General features: G+C 40.1%; 1 protein-coding gene and 4 non-coding genes across 9 annotated transcripts; 3 read left to right on the top strand and 2 right to left on the bottom strand.

Annotated features, from left to right (window-relative positions):
• Positions 1-8,382: 8,382 nt before the first annotated feature.
• Positions 8,383-8,516, top strand: LOC135544759 (U8 small nucleolar RNA). The gene has a single exon (XR_010456380.1). It is a non-coding gene; the product is annotated as a U8 small nucleolar RNA (small nucleolar RNA).
• Positions 8,517-8,852: 336 nt separating this feature from the next.
• On the top strand, positions 8,853-8,934 carry trnas-gcu (transfer RNA serine (anticodon GCU)). The gene has a single exon. It is a non-coding gene; the product is annotated as a tRNA-Ser (tRNA).
• A 412-nt stretch (positions 8,935-9,346) lies between these two features.
• On the top strand, positions 9,347-9,420 carry trnat-agu (transfer RNA threonine (anticodon AGU)). The gene has a single exon. It is a non-coding gene; the product is annotated as a tRNA-Thr (tRNA).
• A 464-nt stretch (positions 9,421-9,884) lies between these two features.
• trnal-uag (transfer RNA leucine (anticodon UAG)) lies at positions 9,885-9,966 on the bottom strand. The gene has a single exon. It is a non-coding gene; the product is annotated as a tRNA-Leu (tRNA).
• Positions 9,967-10,188: 222 nt separating this feature from the next.
• Positions 10,189-25,807, bottom strand: LOC135544335 (uncharacterized). 5 transcript variants are annotated; one of them, XM_064971870.1, is made up of 6 exons: positions 25,398-25,807; positions 13,573-13,713; positions 12,798-12,855; positions 12,512-12,544; positions 11,424-11,581; positions 10,189-11,240 (listed from the first exon to the last, which is right to left on the bottom strand). In XM_064971870.1, exons 3-6 carry the CDS (start codon positions 12,844-12,846, stop codon positions 10,563-10,565), a joined length of 918 nt encoding a protein of 305 aa, XP_064827942.1. In that variant the 5' UTR covers positions 12,847-12,855; positions 13,573-13,713; positions 25,398-25,807; the 3' UTR covers positions 10,189-10,562. The 5 variants fall into 5 exon arrangements, with proteins under 5 accessions (XP_064827942.1, XP_064827943.1, XP_064827941.1 ...); XM_064971871.1 differs by having other exon boundaries at positions 13,573-13,698; XM_064971869.1 differs by lacking the exon at positions 25,398-25,807 and having other exon boundaries at positions 13,573-16,860.
• Positions 25,808-26,653: the final 846 nt, after the last annotated feature.

Genomic DNA, 26,653 nt, shown 5'->3' with positions numbered 1-26,653 from the left:
AGGTTGAACATATGTATCGTTAAGATCGTAAGAAAATCCATAAGTAAATTATTAAGATTGTATGAAAAGCCATGCATGAAACATGAAATGTAAACGTTAAATTAGATCTGTAAACGTACAAACCCTATGTTACAACTATGAATGAACATTTACACGTTCAATTCTTACTTTACGCCTCCCTTTACTTGGTTACAGACCTTTTTTATACGCACAAACTATTGTCAGTAATGAGGCATCTGCAAAGGACATGAAACAAACGTAGCTAGTCGAAGCTAGCTAGTCATGTATGCTTTTTCTGTTGATGAGGTGAAACTGCCAAAACAAAGGTATTATTGTACGCCAGAATTATGACACAAGCTTTGTTCAAGCATAAAATGTTAGCCCGTAATCGTAACATGATGTTTGTATGTTCACAGGTGACATTTTGACAAGTGGCATTTCTTATGATCCTGACAATTTACATATGGATTTCCTTACGATCCTCAAGATACGTACGTTCAACCTTTTGGCAGCTATCTGGCTCCATATACCAGCCAGTGGCCTTTATAGCACCCTATCCTACATTACCATCCTACACTATATATACAAAAGTATGTGGACACCCCTTCAAATTAGTGGATTCGACTATTTCAGCCATAACCGTTGGTGACATTTGTATAAAATCGATCAAACAGCCTTGTAATCTCCATAGACAAACAATGGCTGTCAATGGCCTTACTGAAAAGAGCTCAGTGACTTTCAATGTGGCACAGTCATAGGGTGCCACCTTTCCAACAAGTCTGTTTGTAAAAAGTCTGTTTGTAAAATTTCTGCCCTGCTGGTGCTGCCCCGTCAACTGTAAGTGCTGTTATTGTGAAGTGGAAACCTTTAGAGGCAACAACTGCTCAGCCGCGAGTGCTGAAGCACGTATCACATAAAAATCATCTGTCCTCGGTTGCAACACTCACTACCAAGTTCCAAACTGCCCCTGGAAGCAATGTCAGCACAAGCACTGTTTGTTGGAAGCTTCATTAAATGTGATTCCATGGCAGAGCAGCCGCACACAAGCCTCACCAGGCACAATGCCAAGTGTCGGCTGGCGTGGTGTAAAGCTTGGACTCTGGAGCAGTGGAAATGCGTTCTCTGGAGTGATGAGTCACGCTTCACCATTTGGCAGTCCAATGGACATATCTGGGTTTAGCGGATGCCAGGAGAACGCTACCTGGCCGAAAGCATAGTGCCAACCGTATAGTTTGGAGGAGGAATAATGGTCTGTGGCTGTTTTTCATGGTTCGGGCTAGGGCCCTTAGTTCCAGTGAAGGCAAATCTTAACGCACAACATACAAAGACATTCTAGACAATTCTGTGCTTTCAACTTTGTTGAAACACTTTGGGGAAGGTCCTTTCCTGTTCCAGTATGACGATGCCCCAGTGCACAAAGCGAGGTCTATACAGAAATGGTTTGACCCGATTGGTGTGGAAGAACTTAACTGGCCTGCACACAGAGCCCTGAACTCAACCCCATCAAACACCTTTGGGATTATTTTGAACGCCGCCTACGAGCCAGGCCTAATTGCCCAACATCAGTGCCCAACCTCACTAATGCTCTTGTGGCTGAATGGAAGCAAGTATGCGTAGCAATGTTCCAATATCTAGAGGAAAGTCTTCTCAGAAGAGTAGAGGCTGTTATAGCAGCAAATGAATGACATGCTCGACAAGCAGGTGTCACATACTTTTGGTCATGTAGTGTATCACCACTAGTTTACACAGCTTATCGATATCTTGCCTACTGGAAACTATGAACCTTGTCAGTGAGGTTAGTTTGCTAATGTAAATGGCACAAACATGGCTAGCGTACTGTTAGGCTAACTAACTAGCTCGCTAGCTAGCTACAATTATTTATATACACATAATTGGTTAGCTTTGTCTTGTTAAAAATGGTAACTAGCCGTGCATGTCCAATTGGGTGTCCAACTGGGTGTCTAGGTGGGTGCCACCATCACTCGACTTCAGCTGTATATAAGCCTGGGTACCATGAGATATTGCTCTAAATCTGGTTTTCATCAGACAGCAACTTAGTTGAAAAGGTAAATGCAATGACTTAACTCTGGCTAAATACAGTACATTAAACACAGTGATGAGGTTGACTGATGACTCACTCTGAACTTATTTCCACTGCTCTATCGATCGCTCCATGCATTCATCATTGAGAAGAAACTCTAGAGGGCTAGGAATCTCCTGGTATCTTCTTGCTTTGTAAAGTGTTGTAGCCTGTATGGAAATTGTTTTGCCGACATTGTTGGGGAGTAGTGAACTACAGTACATATAGTTCAACAAGTAATTGAACTACATTTTGCAGTAGCTTGGTAGTAATAAACTAAATTGAAATCTTGGTAGTGAAATCTTGGTAGTGTCTTCAGTTGATAATTACTTTTTTGCCATGTAGCAGTGTAGCTAATTACTGGAACTACACACTACTTTTTTTTTTACAAAAAGACAAAGAAATATGGGTATAGTAGGCAATGATTTCCTTTTTTGGGGGGGGCATCAGACCTACCTAATTCGTGTTTGAAACATGTTTTTTGTGTATAATAGGTAAAATGACATTCTGTTAACATATAACCCATATGACCCAACATACAAAGTGATATGTTCTTACAATTTGTAGTCTATGACATTTGAGATTTACATATGACCATTTTTCCCAAAGCAGTTTGGATGTAGTGAAAAACTTTTACAAATTAACTTTAGTTAAGTAAACTATATTTTTCTTAATGATAGCTTTCGTTTAGTTTTACTTCTTCCAGTGTTAAGTAATTGGTAACTTGGTAAACTATATTTTCAGAGTAGCTTCCCCAACACTGTTTGCCAAACAGTAAATCATTAACAGTTTCAAAATGTCTACATGCGTGTCACATTACTGAAGTGTGTTATCAAATGATGTGCAGCATGAGTGAGGAGCGAGCAGTTGCAACACAGAGGTTCCTCATGACAGGCTCGTTAGAAATGAGTGGCGCCGGCTGTACCTTGCAGCAGTTTGACACAAGAGGCACCGTGCTCTCGCGCTGTAAAGGGACATCGGCTGCACTGATAGTCTATAGTTGATAGACTAGCAAAGGGCTACCAAAAAGATCAACCCGACAGATTATCGGTCGTTCTCTATTTGGCTCTCATTCAAATTACCTCCAATGTTGTATTTTTTAAATCTTGTTCACTCTCTTAAACTAAATACCATGACTGTTTTCTCATTCACTGGGAATGTTGTTTGGAAAGTCTGATACAATATAATTTGGTTGATATCGTTATCAACCTGCATAACCCTTAAAAATATAAACGTTAATGTGCAGGGTGTGCTATTAGTGGTCCCTTTTTTGTTGTTGCAAAAAAGCATTTATTTTTGCTAAAATTGTAGCGGGTAGTTCCAGTAGCAGTATGCATTTTGTCAACAATACCTGTGAGGAAAGATATTAGTCAACAACCTATTTTTCCTGACGAAGACTAATGACAATAACGAGACCATATGCCCTGAAAGAAACGATAACTATAACAATTTATTTTAATTTTTGTTTGACTAAAAGGTAACAAGATGAGAAATCCACATGAGACTAATGGACATTCATTTTGACATGAAGCTCCTTTTAATCTGTTTTGTCCAATCATAAATGCATGCCTTTGCAGAATATTTGTGCAATCTTCTCATTGGTGGGTAAAATGCCCTTCAATTGTGCAAGCGGTCACGTCAGTCAACCCTCTCTCTCTTTTGAATTGATATGCGCAGCCAGGAAACGTCAATTGTAATTTACCAAAATAAGAAACAATAATGTTTTTGATCATATTTGTTTTCATATAGGCCGATTTTGCTCTAATCACATCAGAAGTTCTATTTGCCATGTCCGCTGTTATTCATTTATCTATGTTGCTGCTCTCGTGATCCATAAATGTGAGTTGCGGTTGTTTTTCTTTGTTCAATTGGAAAAACGAATGCTATTTGCTGAATACTAGTAGTGAAAGCACTGTTATTTACCATACTCCGAGGGATATGATGGGGAGAAAATCAGAGCTGTAAATTGTTTAACCTGCAGCCAAGGCTATATAGCCTATACATGGTTAATTATGGCTGGCATTGGTTCAAATCTGCCATAATAACAATGTTGCCAGCTAAGGTATAGGAGGGGATGGTAGGCCCAGTTGGACAAGGCTATCTGTGCACAAGATGGAAGATAAAGGTCAATATTATTTATTTGAAAGAAAATGCACAGACTATTTTTTGACTATAATGACTGTGACTAAAACTAGACCAAAAAATGACCAGACTTTTAGTCGACTGATAATAAAAATGTTACAAAGGATGAAATTACTAAAATGTGACTAAGACTTAAAGGTATTTTAAGACTAAATCTAAGACTAAAACTAAATCTAAAATACTCAAGCTAATACTAAACTAATACTAAAACTAAATCTAAAGTAGCTGCCAGAATTAACAATATCCAGTAGTTTGCTAAACCGCTACATGGCAAAAAAGTCCACTGAACAAAAATATAAACGCAACACATAAAATGTTGGTCCCATGTTTCATGAGCTGATCCCAGAAATGTTCCATATCCACAAAAAGCTTATTTCACTCAAATGTTGTGCACAAATTTGTTTACATCCCTGTTAGTGAGCATTTCTCCTTTGATAATTCATCCTCCTGACAGGCGTGACATATCAAGAATCTGATGAAACAGCATGATCATTACACAAATGCACCTTGTGCTAGTGAGAATACAAAGCCACTCTAAATTTTTTATTTCACCTTTATCTAACCAGGTAGGCAAGTTGAGAACAAGTTCTCATTTACAATTGCAATCTGGCCAAGATAAAGCAAAGCAGTTCAACACATATAACGACACTGAGTTACTCATGGAGTAAAACAAACATACAGTGAATAATACAGTATAAACAAGCCTATATACGATGTGAGCAAATGAGGTGAGATAAGGGAGGTAAAGGCAAAAAAGGCCATGGTGGCAAAGTAAATACAATATAGCAAGTAAAACACTGGAATGGTAGATTTGCAGTGGAAGAATGTGCAAAGTAGAAATAAAAATAATGGGGTGCAAAGGAGCAAAATAAATAAATTAATTAAATACAGTAGGGAAAGAGGTAGTTGTATGGGCTAAATTATAGGTGGGCTATGTACAGGTGCAGTAATCTGTGAGCTGTTCTGACAGTTGGTGCTTAAAGCTAGTGAGGGAGATAGGCGTTTCCAGTTTCAGAGATTTTTGTAGTTCGTTCCAGTCATTGGCAGCAGAGAACTGGAAGGAGAGGCGGCCAAAGAAAGAATTGGTTTTGGGGGTGACCAGAGAGATATACCTGCTGGAGCGTGTGCTACAGGTGGGAGATGCTATGGTGACCAGCGAGCTGAGATAAGGGGGGACTTTACCTAGCAGGGTCTTGTAGATGACATGGAGCCAGTGGGTTTGGCGACGAGTATGATGCGAGGGCCAGCCAACGAGAGCGTACAGGTCGCAATGGTGGGTGGTATATGGGGCTTTGGTGACAAAACGGATTGCACTGTGATAGACTGCATCCAATTTGTTGAGTAGGGTATTGGAGGCTATTTTGTAAATGACATCACCAAAGTCGAGGATTGGTAGGATGGTCAGTTTTACAAGGGTATGTTTGGCAGCATGAGTGAAGGATGCTTTGTTGCGAAATAGGAAGCCAATTCTAGATTTAACTTTGGATTGGAGATGTTTGATATGGGTCTGGAAGGAGAGTTTATAGTCTAACCAGACACCTAAGTATTTGTAGTTGTCCACGTATTCTAAGTCAGAGCCGTCCAGAGTAGTAATGTTGGACAGGCGGGCAGGTGCAGGTAGCAATCGGTTGAAGAGCATGCATTTAGTTTTACTTGTATTTAAGAGCAATTGGAGGCCACGGAAGGAGAGTGTATGGCATTGAAGCTTGACTGGAGGGTTGTTAACACAGTGTCCAAAGAATGGCCAGAAGTATACAGAATGGTGTCGTCTGCGTAGAGGTGGATCAGAGACTCACCAGCAGCAAGACCGACCTCATTGATGTATACAGAGAAGAGAGTCGGTCCAAGAAATTAACCCTGTGGCACCCCCATAGAGACTGGCAGAGGTTTGGACAGCAGACCCTCCGATTTGACACACTGAACTCTATCAGAGAAGTAGTTGGTGAACCAGGCGAGGCAATCATTTGAGAAACCAAGGCTGTCGAGTCTGCCGATGAGGATGTGGTGATTGACAGAGTCGAAAGCCTTGGCCAGATCAATGAATATGGCTGCACAAAATGTGTTGTTTTGTCACACAACACAATGCCACATATGGCTCAAGTTTTGAGGGAGCGTGAAATTGGCCGGCTGACTGCAGGAATGTCCACCAAAGCTGATGCCAGATAATTTAATGTTCATTTCTCTACCATAAGCCACATCAAATGCTGTTTTAGAGAATTTGGCAGTACGTCCAACTGGCCTCACAACCGCAGACCACATGTGACCACGCTAGCTAAGGATCTCGCCTTCTTCACCAGCATGATCGTCTGAGACCAGCCACCCAGACAGCTGACGAAACTGTGTGTTTGCACAACCAGATAATTTCTGCACAAACTGTCAGTAAACGTCTCAGGGAAGCTCATCTGCGTGCTCGTCGTCCTCCCCAGGGGTTTGACCTGACTGCAGTTTGGCGTCATAACCATCTTCAGTGGGCAAATGCTCACCTTCGATGGCCACTGGCATGCTGGAGAAGTGTGCTCTTCACGGATGAATCCCGGTTTCAACTGTACCGTGCAGATGGCAGACAGGGTGTATTGCGTCGTGTGGGGGCGAGAGGTAAGCTGATGTAAACGTTGTGAACAGAGTTCCCAATGGTGGTGGGGTTATGGTATGGGCAAGCATAAACTAGCGACAACAAACACAATTGCATTTTATCTATGGCAATTTCAATGCACAGAGATATGGTAATAGATCCTGAGGCCCATTGTTGTGCCATTCATCCGTCGCCTTCACCTCATGTTACAGCATGATAATGCACAGCCCCATGTCGCTAGGATGTGTACACAGTTCCTGGAAGCTGAAAATGTCCCAGTTCTTCCATGGCCAACATACTCACCAGACATGTCACCAACTGAGCATGTGTGGGATGCTCTGGATCGACATGAATGACAGCGTGTTCCAGTTCCCGCCAATATCCAGCAACTTTGCACAGCCATTGAACATCTATACGAAGGAGATGTGTCGCGCTGCATAAGGCAAATGGTGGTCACACCAAATACTAATTGGTTTTCTGATCCACGCCCCTACCTTTTTTATTTTTTAAAGGTATCTGTGACCAACAGACGCATATCTGTATTCCCAGTCATGTGAAATCCATAGATTAGGGCCTAATTTCTTTCTTTCAATTGACTGATTTCCTTATATGAACTGTAACTCTGTAATATCTTTGAAATTGTTGCATGTTGCGTGTGTATTTTTGTTCACTGTAATTAACTACTGAAAACACTGCAAAGATTTGTATTTAGTTAAACTACCATCAAGCCACTGCAAAATGTAGCTGAATTATATGTATATTATATATATATGTATATATATGTAGTGGTGCTACTCCCCAAGTATGTGTAGTGTAATACCTAATGTGGCATGGTGACAGGGAGTGATATAGGCTAGGAGCAGATAGGAATTGAAACATGGAGGAAAACATTATCTGTAACTTTAATTCATCAGTAAATTCATATTGAAATACACTGGCTGCAGCTAAAACTGTTTTCTGGGTCCAACTGTTGAATCTGTTTTCGAAGTGTGTTTATTTCGGTCACTGTCACGATAAGCAAGCGCAAAATACATTTCCATGGGAACACAGTCTTGCGAGTTTGATGTTGTGTTTGTACATTTCTGCTGCGTACAGCATCAGAGCACTTTGGCCTCACCAGTAAACGGGATCAGCGCTGGAGTAGCAGTCTCGCGAGAGCTAATTTATTTCATGTTTTATCTTTTGTATTTATTCAGCGAAATAGCACAGTAATTAGGACTAAGTTCCCCGCATAAGGTTTGCTTGTATAAATAAATGTTTGTACTTTATATGATAGAACAAATGTTACATTTAAAAAACAAATAAACGAACTGGAGTAAACACCAATAGGAAGGCTGGTGGTGCTGAGATTATGCTAATATTCGCCGCAAAGCATTCTTATCAAATAAACAGAGGATCTTGATGTTTCATGACATGTGCGTATATATAACGATAGGCATACAAAATATCAGCTTTTGGATGGTGTTGACGTCGATTTAAAATTAGAAATATATCAGCATCGTCTAAAAAAAAATGTTTTAACCTTGTAACCATGACCTAAAATGACTTCCCACGCATACTTCACCATCGCTGCAATGTTCTCAATCCATCGTCAGTGAGGTATATCCTTACCTGTTACTTCAGAAATGAAGTATCAGAACATGATGAATGGAGATAGATGAGAAATGATTATTCTCACCTGGTCCTCGGAGAAACGCAACACTCCGAGGATCCTATTCTGATTAATTGACGACGTATTACATTTTGTTCAATGAAAGTCAGAAGTTCTGAAACGGTAGTTATTTTTCTCAATAGTTACGTACGCAGTGCCCGGTACATCTAGCCGATTCTAGCGAACTGATTTGAAAACTTGATGACTTCCGCCCATGCACACAGATAAGATTCCCTAAAAACACGCCATTTCGAAACGGCTCGTGACTTTTTTGTAGCAGGTTGTAATTTACGCAGCAGGTTGGGAGAAGATATGGGAAATAGTATTGACATCTCAAATTTTTTAGAAGGCTAAAAGAATGTCACCTGTTTGATATTCATAAACAATATGCAATAAACGCATGTGGTGACGAGGTGGCCGAGTGGTTAAGGCGATGGACTGCTAATCCATTGTGCTCTTCACGCGTGGGTTCGAATCCCATCCTCGTCGTTGGAAGAGATTTTGTCCTGGATGTGTGAGATCTGCAATTGTAGTTTGTTTTCGTTTCACATTGCATTGTTAATGTTACATATATAGCTCGATTTCTAAACGAGTATTTCGGGAAATTAAATTCATGCTGATTTTTGCAAACAGTGCGATGATTACCTCTATCGACATGCAATGTAATTCAATGTAGGCCTCTCAAAACCTTTATAAATCAGGTACATTTTCTATATTTGACTACGGCAGTTACAGGACTGGGTCATAGCGATACAATTGAAATGCAGACGGCTACTTTATTTCGTGACCTTTAATAAATAACATTATATTAATAAATATAGACTGAATTACGCTATAATGTCGTAAAATTTAAATAGATGGACAGCGTACAAAAAACATTTCCCTTCTTTTTTTAACCAGTGGTGCCGTGGCTTAGTTGGTTAAAGCGCCTGTCTAGTAAACAGGAGATCCTGAGTTCGAATCTCAGCGGTGCCTTTTACAACACAATGTCGCTAAAATAGTCATTTTTAAGTGCTATGAAGTATACACGAGCGATATTGCTACAGTCGCTGTTATATGTATTCCACCATGTTTACATGTTACTGAACGAACAAGCTCTCACAGAATTAGATGTTCATCTATGATTCTCAAACGTCAAATTTCGAAGTGTTTAAGGTTAAATTTAGGCACTAACTCCGGATTTGTAAGGTTAAGTTTAGGCATTAACTCCGAATTGTTAAGGTAAGTAAGGGTTAAGATGTAGGTGTAAAACAAAAATATAAAAAAACTACTTTCTATCGCTGGATTCGAACATACAACCGGAGACTGCTGCTTACCCCAGCAAAAACAAGACCTACTCAAAATAGCACACTGCTTCCCCAGTCTCCCGACGTCCTCTGACATGTAATGGCGGTCGAATAATGACTTGAATCACGGGTGACCTGGCCTAAAAACTCAAATGGCAGCGGTGGGATTCGAACCCACGCCTCCTGAGAGACTGGAGCCTAAATCCAGCGCCTTAGACCGCTCGGCCACGCTACCCTGCAGAAAGTCACGAGAAATGGTTTTCAAAACACAAGTCATAGTCAGCTAGCTACATGATAAGGTCATCATTTTTGTGTTGCTTCAGTGTCCCTTATTACATACTCACTGGCACACACATACTGTATGTCGTCCTGCTAATTACTCTAGCTAGCATTAGTTTGTAGTAACAGCATCCAAATCTAACAAAATTGCACACACAAAAAAGTAGTACTATACCTACACATTTTAAATCTACAAAACAGACTGTCCATATAGATCGTTTAATTTAGTTTCAGTTCTCACCGCTGGATGGCGACCTTTTACCATAAACAATTTCAAATGGGACGTGACACTTAATTTTTTAAATATTAATTGATAACAGACACACACGTTGAATACAATATATTATAAGTCCGTTGTCTCTACAAATCAAAACAATATTCTCTGATGAAACTGAGAAATGTCAGACATGTGGGGAAATTGTTGTGTTTGTATACAATTGTGTTTGTTATGGTTTTGCTCACAGTCCAACCTGTATTTGGTAAATGATCTTCTGTTGTATTGCAGTACTAATGTGTTATGTTTGTACTTAGATAAACAAAACAAAAAACTGTCTACTGGGGGTCAGGTGCTGGGTCGGAATAGTGGTAAGGGTCAAAAAGGTCACGCCCCCAATCATAAGGGTCAGAAGGTGCTAGTGTCTCCTCTGTGGCCATTTCTTCTTCTTCTTCCTCCTCCTCCTCCTCAACAGGGGCCACCACAACAGGTGGGAAATTAGGGGGTGGTGGTGGCTCAGTCACCTGGACAGAGCGAGGTGGGTGATCGATCAAGCAGTCAGGGTCCCAGTAAGGGTCGCAGTCAAACTCCATCCCTTTAATGACAGTGGGAGGAGGTGGGAGAGACTTCTTAGGGGGGGGTGGAGATGGGGGAGGTGATTCAACAGCTGGCTCCGCAGGTCCGGCAGCGGCTATGACCACCTTGCCGGTTTGGGGTTTGCAGGTAGGGTTGTAGCGTGGGTCACAGAGGACTGGGATGGCCCCTGAAGGCAGGTAAACGATGTGAGCTTTACAGAGGGGATCTTTGGGGTTACACAGATAAAGGACATCAGCCTCAGTTAGAGAAAGTGGTGCTGGTGTAGTAGGAGGGGGCTGAGTGGTAGGAGGCACTGTGGTGGTAGGTGGAGGGGTTATCACACCCAGGGCATTCTGGTAGCCGGAGGCGTCTGGCCCATAGACCTGCTCTAGGTGACGCATCTGCTGATACAGTATCCTGATCTTGTCAATCTCATACAGCTGAGAGAAATGGAGAGAGATTCACACAGGATTTGAGAATGAGAGGGAGGGAAAGAGAAAATAAGTCATCAGATTGGTTGTGGGATGGGCAGATGACAAGAACCTGAATTAAATCTTGTTTAAAGATTCATTATAATGCTAAAATAAAATAAATCTCTCTCATGATGTGATCCCTTTACTCACTCCTTCAATATGGCCTATGCTGTTGTAGAATTTGTAGTAGGACTGGAAATCAGGCGTGCCACGGTGCCACTTGGGGTCCGGGTTGACGTTCCGTTTGGAGCGTGACTGAGACAGGAAGCCATGAGCCTGGGCAGAGTCGATGCTGACCTCCCCTACAGCTGCATTTAATGAAAGGAATCATGGTGGGAGAGAGGGTGGATGGAAACAAAACATTTAAGCAAAATAAATAGAAAAACACACACACACACGTCAAACATAAATCAAAGAGTAGGCTACCCAGTAAAACAAGCACATGCCGATGTTGTATTTTCTAATATTAGGGTCATTCCACGAAATGAGTGCCTTTTCCATCCCTTTGACATTTTAAGTAGAAAAATATATAGAATTTTAAACGCCTGCTATATTAAATGAAGTGCCCTTTAATATAGACCACATGGAGAATTCAATAAATCTGATTTTGAATACGAAAAAGCATTTAGCATTTTGACATGTCCCTCCATCAACCCTGTGTTACTTCTAGGAAGATTTTAACCCATTTAATCCCCAAAGTTTCACCATCTTTGTAAAGCCCTAGTTATTTTTTTGCTTTGACAAAGTTATTTCTGAAGATTATTATTTATTTCATGTGATTAGTGTTTACATTTACGTTTTTCCCTCATTTTAAAGTCAACCCTGTTTTGTGAACTGAACTCTCGTTTTAATATGGTGAAACATTTTCTTATTTTTTCAAAAGAAACATTGAACATCTAATAGTCAAATCATAGTGTATATGCAGGTGAGCTGTTCTGGCCATTTTCTGGTGTTTTGTGGTGGAAAACTGAGGGTGTCAAGCGTAACACATCAACCCTGTTACCCATAGACAGGCTAGAAATGTTTTAACAATTTCATTTTTTTCCTGCAGCTTGCAGTCAATGGTTACTTTATTTAGCACTTAAAAGGCACTAAGTCTTTCAACCTTTTGAGATGGGAAAATGTGTTTTTTTATTAAGTTGAATATGTGCTCATTAAGACAGAACGTTCCAATCAAAAGTTTTTTTGACCAAGTTACACTTCTCAAAATGCACACAATTGGTGGAACGACTCATTACTTCTAGCCTTCAGAGGTGTAGCATCCAGCAAACCTGCAGAGGGGGATCAGGGGTAGAGGAAACAAACAGGGTCAGAGGAGGAGAGGCGGCTTATGCTTTGGAAATATCTGCACTCAAAACTTTATGAAAACAATATAACATTTTCTATTTCATAAAAATCTCTTTGCATTATCACTTGCATCGACTGATAGAATCTTACTTTTGCAATAGAAAGATAATACCCCATTCTATAGGCTATATTTAGTTGCCATCTAGGCATAAATGTTGGTTTAATGTGGAAACAGACCTGGCAGTAGGCAGCATAGTGTCCCCGTCAGGAGAACCTGAACAATCATCCTTGCGCCCTGGAGAACACACAGGAAGAAGCATGACTGGCGTAAAATATAGCTTGAATTCTGTTTTGATTATAGAACACACTAACATGCTCACCCAGTAGAGTTGTACTGGCATACAGACCAGCTGCATGTGCCAGGATGATCAGAGATAAACTGACAATTCACAATGCTCCAGTTCCTCTCATATTTGAAACTACGTCAACATTAGCCTGTACTGCCTGCATAAAACAATAGCTCATCTAGATGACTTCACAACAAGATTTTAATTTACCCCATGAATCACTTCAATCATCATCATTGTTGTTCTTATAACAGATTAATTACATTACACAGGAGCCTAAACTGGAATATAAAGATTTTCCCACTTCACTACAGAAAAGGCTGTTTTAGGTACGCAATCAACCTTTCCCAATAATGATAAATATATGAATTGAATTAACCTAGCCAGGCCTCTTGACCACCCTAATGATCAAAGTATATATCATATTAAGTACATCATCTGCAAATCATATTCTTACTTACCTGTACTTGGATCTCTTCACAGTCTAGTCTCAGCCAGACAACTTTACAGTTCATAAATACTGTACTCAACACCACTCATAATTTGGGTGCTTTCCATTGGCTATTGACCCCAAGTAACTCCACCCCTTGCACCTCTACCATCATTTTCTTCTTGATATGTGGAAATGGTTAAAGCGCTCATTAAGCGCTATTATAAGTGCGTACACAAGGGTAATAAAGTCAAACTTCAAATGAAATCCAACGCGCTGTACAATGGTGACACCCAGGCACCCGCTGAGGGTTGAACATCTCCATGGGGAGGCAGGGTTCCTTGATGTTATGGTCCCACTCCTGCAGCATATGGTCCTGTTAGAAATACTCAGAAGAACATCTCAACTCACAAACACATTGTAGGCCACCTCTTTATGTCATATCACTACCAGTATGGTATGGCATGAACCTCATCACCTGACGCATGCATGTAGGTCAAATTTGTTCATACATTTCCCAATACAGAATACTTTCCCAAGTTTTTCAAAAAGGTCGAATACAGCCATTTTTATCTCAATATCAAATCATTTCTGGGTAAGAATTAAGTATCTTACTGTGATTCTTTTTGACCATTTTAATTTTAAACAAACAAAAACAGCTTCTTAGCAAGCAATTTCTCAAGCAAGAATTTTGCTAGGACTGTCAGGGAGTGTTCTGAGAGGGGAGGGGGAAACGGAAATTAGCTGTTATTAGCAGAGAGGGTTGGAACCATCTTTCTTATTGGCCTATTAACTAATTTGCCGCACGGTGATGTCACCATGGAAGGCCAAAACTCCCTTCCACCATGACATTTCAGACAGTCTTTTCAAACAGCTCAAACAACAGGGATTTATCATTATTTTCACAATTTCACATATTATTGCAACCTCAGTATGAAAATATATATAACACACAAGAAAATTGTGTTTTTGTCACACCCTGGTTGAAGTATGTTGTGTTTGTCTTCGTTTATTTGGTCAGGCCAGGGTTGTGGCATGGGTTTTTGTATGTGGTGTGTTTGTATTGGGATTCTAGCTTAGTGGGGTGTTCTAGATAAGTCTATGGCTGTCTGAAGTGGTTCTCAATCAGAGGCAGGTGTTTATCGTTGTCTCTGATTGGGAACCATATTTAGGCAGCCATATTCTTTGAGTGTGTCGTGGGTGATTGTCCTTATGTCCTATGTCCTTGTTCTGTGTTAGTTTACACAAGTATAGGCTGTTTCGGTTTTCATTACGTTTATTGTTTTTATAGTGTTTGTGTTTAGTGTGTTTGTCATTAAACATGAATCGTAATCAACACGCCGCATTTTGGTCCAATCCTTGCTACACCTCTTCGTCAGAGGAGGAGTTAGAAGAAAACCGTAACAGTTTTTGACTGCACTGGGCCTTTAAGCTCTGTTCAGATGTGTGTTGGACTCAAAAGGGGGTAATACAAAACAGCTATTTTCCTGACGAAACCTGGTTGAACGGCAAAAGTAACCCCTTCTCACAAAACGGATGGAGTTTTCCGTTTTAACTTCTGTTACTTGGCAAATTAAACATTTGGTTGGGGGTGTACGGTTGACTTCTGTTTCAGTAAATACTGCTTAAAAATTATATCAAAACCTCTCTTTACCACCTTGTTACTAGAAATGACAACACCTGCGTTTCTTTGATGGTCAAGTAAATATTTAAGTCAGGCTAAAAGTACATCGAACATAACCACATAGCACCCATATATGTCATCAGTAACAGTTTTCACTGTCAGACATTCAAATTTTATGGCTCTGGGTTACGTTTCCTTTTTTTACCCTTGCTTTGGGGAATTTAGCCAGAACACCGGGGTTAACACCCTTACGATAAGTACCATGGGCTCTTTAGTGACCACAGAGAGTCAGGACATCCGTTTAACCTCCCATCCGAAAGACAGCACCCAACACAGGGCAATGTCCCCAATCACTGCCCTGGGGCATTGGTAGAAAGGAGTCTACATGAGAGAAATGAGCATAGAAGGATACACACACACACACACACACACAGCAAGCCTCTGTCAAATTGCCGTCAGATTACATTGCGCTACTTTACGATCTCCCTGAGGGAGACAAATATCACAGAAAAACATTGTACCGCTGTGATCTTTAAGGAAAATACAGGTACCTTGTCATCATGTTCTCCACCGGGAATTGAGAAAGCAGTGAATCACTACCCTTCATAAACCAGACAGGCGCTGTGGCAAGGGGCCTCCTTGTTTACTTCTTTACTTTGATAACACAGTCACTACTATCTAAAACACATACAATTAGTTTTAGGCCTATTTGTAAACCTATAGAAATTATTCTTAAAAAAAAATATTTTTACATCAATGGAAAAGCGGGACTGAGGGGTGGCAATATGTCAGTAAGGGACTTCATCTGGGTTGTAGTCGTGGCAGAGGCCCCCTGAACAGGCAAGAGACGCACTTTAAGGAGGCGGAGGCGTCTCAGAGAGGTGCTTAAAACAGGTGTGAGTGGGGTGGGGTAGGAATCTTAGATATGCACTGAAACAGTGGGGAGAACCTGACAAGAAACATTCTCACCATAATAATCATATATAATATCCTGTAATGATACAGCAGAGGATTATAAACCACTTTCATGGCCAACCTGTCCTAACCAGTATATCCCCCACCCCCTTCAAAAAACAAACATTCCAAGGAAATGTTTGGGGCGTACATTAAGACAACATACTACCATTATATGGCAGACAGTAGAGATGACTCATATATACTTTTGTGATAATACTGTTAAAAGGTAGTCTTTTCCAGTCGTGTGTCTTTGATACCTCTACAATGATTCACATTAGGGATAAAACACTGTGGGCAACAGTATTTGGGGTTTTAGGCTGGGTATCTGTAAAGCACTTTGTGACTGCTGATGTATATTAAAAGACCTTTTTTAGATTTGATTGATAGATATAAACATCAATATGGAATTAAGTTCAAAATATGTTATTCGTCACTGGCCTTACAAGTTGGGATGTTGTAGCAAGGAGACTGCTATCCTCCTCAAGATAAAGGGAATCGATTGGTGTTGCGAAAACCTTGGTTAGTTGTCAACGTAATAATAAGTGCTACTTTGATTTACGAGTCAACATTCAAAGCTGTATTATTACAAAATACCTTCCAGCTACAGTCGAGTTCACGTCATACTTCAACAACACCTGGGGTGGTAAACTACAACTAGACAGAGTCTCAATGCAAGATGGATAGGGTCTGAACAAACACTTTATTTCTCACTTCCTCATCCAAACATACACTTCACATTTCTAATACCTTGTGTAGTGTTTGTCATGTGATCTTCCGATCTTCCACTAAACTCCTATCTGTATGAGTTTACGGGCCTGTTTGCGCTGTCCCTTCCCATGTTTGTCACATGCTTGGTAAACAACAGCTGTAGTTCCGCTCCAGTGGTCGCGCCTGGCCAGTGCTGTCAGACCGAGACAAGTGCAATGCCCCTTAAGATTGCTGGCAATTGCCCACGACTCCGTCTCTCAACACAAGCTAGTCTTAGTGGCCCCATTTAGAATGTAAAACCACATAGAAGCATAGCACATGATCAGCAACTAGTTGCACTAAATTCCAACAAATTAGACAAAACAGAAATGACTGCTGGGATGTTCACACTAGAGATCCCTGGCAATGTTATTTGCGGCAACTGTGACCAAGAAATACTTACCCTCTGGTGGAACTGGCTGAGAGCTGCACCTTATGAGTCAGAAAATGCTGGTTTTGCAGTAGGTCTGATGAGTTTATCTACTTGCACAAACAGCACTTTGGACACCAAGGGGCATAATGAACTAGTTCAATGGATGCCATCAATTCCAGAAAATATGTAATTGGGCAAATAGAATGAAGTAGACTTCTTGTTGGATGACCACGTCAGAGTTTAGCAGATAGGATGTCTGCTTTGTGACAGAAGTGCTCACATTGAGGTAGGTATAGGGAATAACCATTACCTGCACTGTAAGCACTTTATTACATAGTAGACAAGCTCCCCACAAAGCACCAGCACAAAACGTTCTCAGTAAACCTTGTGAAGCATCAGGGGTCTCCACACATTCATTCAATGAAATGTAATGTAATTAGGGGGTGAAGTGTTAAAAAGATGAAAGGAAATGTTTTATGTATAGACTCTTCCAATTTTCCACAGTCCACAACACTTACGGATGGTCAATTTGAACCAATCCTAGGGATCTGAAACCAGGCATCGAGTTGGCAGATATAGTTTCTGAAGGCACTGTTCACTCACACCCCTTGACTTTTTCCACGTATTGTGGAAAACGTATTGTTGTGAATTTATGGATAAAATTTTGATTTTCTAGTCACTGGCCTACACACAATACCCAATAATGTCAACGTGGAATTATGTTTTTTGAAATGTCTTGAGTGAATAAGTATTCAACCCCTTTGTTATGGCAAGCCTACATACATTCAGGAGTAGAAATGTGCTTACTTCTTAGGGATAGGGGGCAGTATTTTCATGTCTGGATGAAAAGCATGCCCAAAGTAAAGTGAGTGTTACTCAGGCCCAGAAGCTAGGATATGCATATAATTAGTAGAGTTGGATAGAAAACACTCTGAAGTTTCTAAAACTGTTAGAATAATGTCTGTGAGTATAACAGAACTGATTTGGCAAAACGCCGAGCACAATCCATCCAGGGAAACATTTTGAGGTCATAGTGTTTTCCAATGATTTTCTATGGGAAACCAGAATTTATTAGGGCCCAGATTGCAGTTCCTATGGCTTCCACTAGATGTCAGTCTTTAAAAAATATTTTGAGAAATGAAGAAGTAGTGCTGTTCTTTGTACGTGTCACTCGGAAGGTCTCTAGTATTTTGATGTGCGTGAACAGGAGCGCGCTCTGTGTTATTTTTCTTCGGTATTGGAAACAGATTATCCCGTCTTAAATTTTATTGATTATTTACATTTTAGGATACTTGAGGTTGGATTAGGAACGTCGTTTGAAATGTTTGGACCAAGTTTACAGGTAACTTATTAGATCATTTGTAGTCATGTTGGGCGAGTTGGAACCGGTGTATTTCTGAATCAAACGCGCTAAATAAATTGACCTTTTGGGGATATAAAGAAGGAATTTATTGAACAAAACGACCATTCATTGTGTCACTGAGACACTTGGGATTGCAAAAAGAAGATATTCAAAGGTGAGGCATTTATTATATCGTTATTTCTGACTTTTGTGTCACACCTGCCTGGTTGAAAATTATTTTCATGTGTTTGTTTGCGGGGCGCTGTCCTCAGATAATCGCATGGTGTGCTTTCGCCATAAAGCCTTTTTGAAATCTGATACAGCGGCTGGATTAACAAGAAGTTAAGCTTTATTTTGATGTATTACACTTACATTTTCATGAATGATGAATATTAATATTTCTGTAGTTTGAATTTGGTGCTCTGCAATTTCACCGGATGTTGTCAAATCTATCCCGCTAACGGGATTGGCGCGTTTAGTGACCACTAAGAGGATTTAACAAGTCACACAATAAGTTGCATGATAGTGTTTAATAAGTATTGTGGAGTACAATAAATATTGTTTAACATGATTTTTGAATGTCTACCTCATCTCTGTACCCCACATACAGATAATTGTAAGGTCCCTCAGTCGAGCAGTGATTTTCAAACACAGATTCAACCACAAAGACTAGGGAGGTTTTCCAATGCCTCGCAAAGAAGGGCACCGATTGGTAGATGGGTAAAAAAATAAAAGCCTCCATTCAATATCCCTTTGAGCATTGTTTAGTTATTGATTACACTTTGGATGGTGTATCAATACACCCAGCCACTACAAAGATACAGGCATCCTTCCTTTAGTTGCCAGAGAGGAAGAAAACCATTCAAGGATTCCACCATGAGGAGAATGGTGCCTTTAAAGAGGAACTGAAAGTGTTTTAACTACATTTCAGAAATAAAACAAAACTGACAATCATAATACCAGTCAACAATATCCAATTCCCAGTTGATGCTACAAAACCAACTTCATAAGAGGTTTTAAAAATACATTATATTTGACTAAAAATTCCATGACGTACAGTAGGGCACTGTTGGCAGAATAGATGGATGCAGTTCAATGCATGATTAATATAATTAACCAATACATATTTCTTGGTAGTCCAAAAAATATTGGTTGTAAATCACAGCTGGCCTGGTACATTGTTTGCTGCCTTCACCTATTTGGGATGCACGGTTTCAATGACTCAATATTTTGGACAAAAACGGACAAAAGTAACTAAGCCTGGGATTGTCAATACAATGAAACTAGCAAAGGCAATGATCACAAATCATTCATGTGGCTAATAAGCTAGCATATATATTTATGTAGCTATTTATTTAGCAAGCTTAACACACAGAGCCTAACTTTAGGTAGCGTAGCACCACGTATCATTGGCATATTCAACAGTGTTTAAGAAATATATTACCTTCAATGTTTTGTGATTTTTGATGTCATAAATTGCAGTGGAAATAACATTACTACTATAAGCTTTTTGATAATCCCATATTATTGGCATATGGTTCCCAGTTATTGGCCACCTTACTATTTTGTTCAATTACAAGATACAGTGGGGCAAAAAAGTGTTTAGTCAGCCACCAATTGTGCAAGTTCTCCCACTTAAAAAGATGAGAGAGGCCTGTAAATTTCATCATAGGTACACTTCAACTATGACAGACAAAATGGAAGAAAAAAATCCAGAAAATCACATTGTAGGATTTTTAATGAATTTATTTGCAAATTATGGTGGAAAATAAGTATTTGGTCACCTACAAACAAGCAGGATTTCTGGCTCTCACAGACCTGTAACTTCTTCTTTAAGAGGCTCCTCTGTCCTCCACTCGTTACCTGTATTAATGGCACCTGTTTGAACTTGTTATCAGTATAAAAGACACCTGTCCACAACCTCAAACAGTCACACTCCAAACTCCACTATGGCCAAGACCAAAGAGCTGTCAAAGGACACCAGAAACAAAATTGTAGACCTGCACCAGGCTGGGAAGACTGAATCTACAATAGGTAAGCAGCTTGGTTTGCAGAAATCAACTGTGGGAGCAATTATTAGGAAATAGAAGACATACAAGACCACTGATAATCTCCCTCGATCTGGGGCTCCAAGCAAGATCTCACCCCGTGGGGTCAAAATGATCACAAGAATGGTGAGCAAAAATCCCAGAACCACACGGGGGGACCTAGAGAATGACCTGCAGAGAGCTGTGACCAAAGTAACAAAGCCTACCATCAGTAACACACTACGCCGCCAGGGACTCAAATCCTGCCGTGCCAGACGTGTCCCCCTGCTTAAGCAGGCCCGTCTGAAGTTTGCTAGAGAGCATTTGGATGATCCAGAAGAAGATTGGGAGAATGTCATATGGTCAGATGAAACCAAAATAGAACTTTTTGGTAAAAACTCAACTCATCGTGTTTGGAGGACAAATAATGCTGAGTTGCATCCAAAGAACACCTTACCTACTGTGAAGCATGGGGGTGGAAACATCATGCTTTGGGGCTGTTTTTCTGCAAAGGGACCAGGACGACTGATCCGTGTAAAGGAAAGAATGAATGGGGCCATATATCGTGAGATTTTGAGTGAAAACCTCCCTCCATCAGCAATGGCATTGAAGATGAAACGTGGCTGGGTCTTTCAGCATGACAATGATCCCAAACACACTGCCCGGGCAACGAAGGAGTGGCTTCGTAAGAAGCATTTCAAGGTCCTGGAGTGGCCTAGCCAGTCTCCAGATCTCAACCCCATAGAAAATCTTTGGAAGGAGTTGAAAGTCTGTGTTGCCCAGCAACAGCCCCAAAACATTACTGCTCTAGAGGAGATCTGCATGGAGGAATGGGCCAAAAAAACAGCAACAGTGTGTGAAAACCGTGAAGACTTACAGAAAACGTTTGACCTCTGTCATTGCCAACAAAGGGTATTGAACAGTATAGAGAAACTTTTGTTATTGACCAAATACTTATTTTCCACCATAATTTGCAAATAACTTCATTAAAAATCCTACAATGTGATTTTCTGGATTTTTTTCCCTCTTTTGTCTATCATCGTTGAAGTGTACCTATGATGAAAATAACAGGCCTCTCTCACCTTTTTAAGTGGGAGAGCTTGCACAATTGGTGGCTGACGAAATACTTTTTTGCCCCACTGTATATCTGTTTAATTTTGTTCAAAAAAGAGACACCAACCTTGTATCCGAAGTGTTTACTAGATAGTTGACTGACGTTCGTTGGCTAGCCTTCCGGTAAAAAGAAAAAAATCACTTGCCTGAAATCCGTTAGCTAACGTAAACCCGTACATCGCCTAGGTCCGTACAATTGCCCTTATTTTAGCGCCCCAGAATCGTAATACTTCCAGATCAACTGTAATGTCAATACCATTGTAAAGCACAATTTCTCCCCTTCCCAACAAAATCAATTACATGACCTAAACTCTGCCCGTTTCTGCATAATTCAAGCAGGCAATGAGCCCCGTCGGGTCTTTTTAAAAATGGCGGGTGGGGAATCGAAACTAATGCGTGATAGTGAGAAGGAGAAATGTTGTGTGGGAAAATTGCTTTCTTTCCACTCGATCTGTCCAACTTATCACCTTATCGTCTCTAAAATGTAAATAAAACACTATAAAGAGTTTAAATAATGTGTCATTACATACCTATTTGAAGGTTTGTGTCGAATTTCAATCTGGACGGTGCTAAAGTGATCTTAGAAGTAAACAGCGGCTTTGAGAATGATGATCGCATGCAATGATGACGAAAAAATGACTAGGTATCCCCCCTTATCCCGGTCACTGTCCATTTCTTGTTTTTAAACGATGAGAGAAGTGATACACCAGGTGGAGAGAGATTGTAAGACAGAACTAGTTGCTTTATGCATGCTGTTAAGTTACGACATAACATGTCAACAAGTAATGGAGGGTCAGTTTTTTCAACTTTTCTCCAATACTATAGAGCCATTACCATGTCGATCAACGCTTGAATAGAAACCTAGTTCACACCCCCGATTTTGAAGTCAACACAGTCCCATTAGTTTTCTTTGTAGCCTCGTTTGAAAGTTGTGGTTGTGCACATTGGTACGGAATGGGGTGAATTTAATTTATATTTCAGAGGTAAAAAGTTGGATATTAAAATGGATGTGTCGCGCAGTCTAATTTTACAATATAAAATGTGTACCACAAAATGTATACATATAACTTTTTGGGTTTTACTCTCAAAACCTAACTTACATAAATTGCTATGAAAATTGGTGGTCAGCTAGCTAAATGAGTGTCTTTAGTCGCAAAACATACCGTTATTTTCCAGTACATTTAACGTTAAATGTTGCGATCGAGGTGATTTAATCCCCTAACTGCTAATGAGTGTCCGAAGTTAGGTGGTGTCCGATGTTGGGGGAAAATTAGCTAGCTGCTGGGTGGATGTCATGTCATTGGAAGAGTGGATGAGTGACCGAATTTTCCCCTCATATCATTTTTCGGTGGCAACAGCTAACTGAAGATGCAGGTGTCATTTGGTTTGCTAGTAAAAAATGTGAATGACTTTGATAGCTAGCTTGCTCTGCTGAACTTCAATGACTGTTATCCAGTTAGCAGATCTCTTGCATCATAAATTTACTCTGGCTGTCTACTCCGATTTCAGAGCATTCTCTTCTGAGTGTGCTAAAGTGAAGAATAACTGATGAATTTAAGAAGGCGCAACACCCGCTGAATATGACCATATGGTCAGTAAACAAAAGGAAAAAACAGTAACAGTCATGAACACCCTAGATAACATGTAAACAGCCTAATCAGCTTGCTATGGCAAGTAGCATGGTCAAAGTGAGGTGTTCTCTCATTTGTGTCGAAGTAGCTAGCACATTAGCCAAGTTTAGCCAGGGTCCTTGACTGCCATTGTGAGGAACGCCTCAATCAACCCTACTCCACAGCCAGAGCGTCCAGTGTCAACCCTGCAGTGTGCGCTCTGAACGCTCGGAGAGCGAAACACTCCTTTTACGAACAGACAACCTTACAACGCTTTGAATTTACGAACGACCAAGAGCGCACTCTTACACAATGACGGCAATTTATGAACGCACCCTGCATCTTGTTGTTGATGTCCATAACTAAGGGAGAGCCTACGTTTTCATTGTTGTTTGATCAATAGGACTGTAAAGTTCCCAGATGTAAGAGGACTCCCAGGGATATTTACATATTTGCAGAAATCCATTCAGGTGTATTTTGTTGCTTTTGGTGAAAGCGTTCTAATGATCTAAAGTTACGCTGTTGCTACTACCTGTAAACATACAGTCCAGTTAAATGTGAATGATGACAGACACATGTGGCAAATGACTTATCTACATAAAGGCCTACTGTCGCTCTGATTGGCTATGGCGCACCAGTCTGCGTAGACTCCAGTCCTGGACGAGACAAATGTTTTTATGAGGTTTTATTTACTGCAGTCTCTATTCATTGTCCAAACAATTCAACGAGAAACAGTCTGAATGACCTAAAATGCTAAATCCCATATTGGTCTTTCACAGTCAGGCCAAACCAAGCTGTACTGTGCCTACTATTGAAACAGATAAACAATCTGAAACCTGAATGAGTTTCAGGTTCATTCTCAGTCACATTTTTTTTTTTTATACAGAACAACTAAATGTAATGTTCTAAGTCCATAACAATAATTAAACCTCATCATGAGTCTGGGAAAAATCTACAAAATGTAGATTTTGAGAGTAGTGTAGATTTTGATTAGTGGTGTTTCTGTAGCACATGAGATGGAGTTTACGGAATAAATGGCCACTGGACTGATGCAAATAATCATCATGATATCATTCTGACAGGTAGGCATGTGCCATTTTGTAGCTAGTTAACATTTGATAGAGAACGTTTTCAGAAAAGCCTTTCCAGAAAACGGTTAGGCCTCTCATTAGCGTTGTTATATTTTTCCTATTCCTTAATTGTTTGAAACAATGGTAACATGTATTCACTCAGGAGGTTGAAAACCTATCTAATCAAGACATATGTTTTATTCTTCATTCATTTTTTACATTTTGACATTGGAATATTTTGTGTAGATCGTTGATGAAAAATGACAATTAAATCCATTTTAATCTCACCATGTAACAACAAAATGTGGGGGGGAAAATCAAGGGGTGTGAATACTTTCTGAAAGCACTATGTCCCACAGATTGAAATAGACTGCTCCAGGCCAGGTGCAGTTACTGGGGAAATAATCTTGTATCCACAACATTGGGCATGTTTAGGTCTGAATAGCATTTAATGAGACCACAATCTCAAATAACCTTAATAATACAACATTCATTGTAAAACATTTTTTTGTAGCCATGACCCTGGCTTGAACTAATTGGGGTGGGCGGTTGGTTAGAGGTTGATTGTAAAAACAAGCTTTTCACACACGTGACCATCCCCTCCCTCTCGCATATATCTACCTGACAGTCATGTAGTAATAAATGTATGCGCTATGCAACCTTATTAGAGCGCCAGTATATATATATTTCAGAAAAGCTAGCTGGTTTCGAATAAATAGGTTTCAGCGAGGAGTCAATTATTTGCCAACACACTGATTGTGAAAGTACACTTCTAAAATGAGGTAATAGATTACACATGACAGATAAAACAATATAGCTAGCGTTAGGTAATTTTTGCTAGATGAAATCAATCTGGTTATGCACTTTCAGACCTAAACAAACGTTGGGCTTATTGAGATTTGTCCTTACAAATTCAGCTAACATTTGTGCCACTTTCTTCAGGGGTAGCTATTTAACGTTACCCTCCTAGCTCAGAGATCCCTTTGTTGTGTAGCTAGCTAACGTTAGCAAGATGGATAGTGGCGCGTTTAGGTTTACACGCCTGATACAACCAAGTTGTGGACAAGCTCCATAGCTCAAATTGCCTAAAGACTTGAGCATGCAAACAATTTAGTTTGATGATCAAAGCAACATCGAGGCAACAAAAACAATCGAAAATAGGCGCGCATGCCAAACCAAAAACAATTCGTTACTAACCTTTAACTTGAATTAAAAACGCAGACTTTGTCGCCGTTTGTGAGGCTCACTTCTTACAAGCCCAAATTCCACGTTCTTCACAGAACCATTCACACAATCGCTCCAACAGTCGCTGTTTTGGTAAACAAAGAAGCACATGGCTTCACAACCATAGCGATATTCTTATTTTCTTCCGCTCATCAAATAGCTATTACCTGCACTCTAAATGTTTTTGACCTTTCAGACATCTCAAAACGTGTTGCTCTAGTGAAACTTCCATACTTTATCAACGAAACGATACATTTATACTTGCAAAAATATGAAAGTCTTCAACATGCTTTTTCCATGTTACAAAACAGGAATGTATTCATTACTCAGATTCCGTTGCCAAACATTTGGCAACAGAAACCGTTTACTTCAAACGGAAACGATAGCTTATATTGGGTCAAATGCAGGTAAACCCCTCCCGGTTCCGTTCGACGTTGTTTGTTTCCGTTTGGTTCCTAAAGTAAATGGTATAATGTTTTTGTTGTAAAACCAACAGACAAAACGTTTTGCAACAGAATTCGCGTGATGAATTACACCCCAGGGCGAGCAGTGAGTCGTCCGCAGAGATCCCTACCCGCGCGTACAGGATGGATTTTGAGGGGATTTGATTAATGTCACGGTGCACTTAATCGAACTTCCTCAGAGTGACGCATAGGGTCAGTAACTACGTACAACACTTCCATTGTACTTTTTTAAATCAATTTTATCCCTCGCGGGTCATCCCCTAATAACAATATATAATTCCCAAATAATGTTCTTAACCCATTTTAGAGTTATGTATTTTAAAGTAGTATTTGGTCTCATATATGTAGCCCGTAATGACCTCATCACGTTTGTGCTCTTTGTTTTGGTTGTGTTTCAGATTATTTTGTGAAGATAATGGTAAATTATGTCGTTTTGGAGTCACTTTTATTGTAAATAAGAAACACTTCTACATTAAAGTGGATGCTACCGTGATTATAGATAATCCTGAATGGGGGGTGTGTATTTGGGCATCTGTAACTTTCTCACTCATCATTATTCAAAATGATTCAGGACTATCGGTAGTCATGGTGGCATCCACATACTGTAAGGTTCTGTATTTCTTTTCTTAGTCAACCTTGTGTTGTTTCTTTGTGTTCTTGAACGTAGCCCTGTCTTTCTTTTTTGTTAATTGATTTCACCTGTGTTAGTTACTCACCTGGTCTCATCAGTTCCTTATTTAGTTCGATTCATTCTGTTTGTGCCTT

This window comes from Oncorhynchus masou, chromosome 8 (genome assembly GCF_036934945.1).
Source record: "Oncorhynchus masou masou isolate Uvic2021 chromosome 8, UVic_Omas_1.1, whole genome shotgun sequence".
NCBI classification, from domain to species: Eukaryota; Metazoa; Chordata; class Actinopteri; order Salmoniformes; family Salmonidae; genus Oncorhynchus; species Oncorhynchus masou.
Note: the sequence above shows the minus strand (reverse complement) of the source record. Positions and strands in the feature narration are given on the sequence as shown.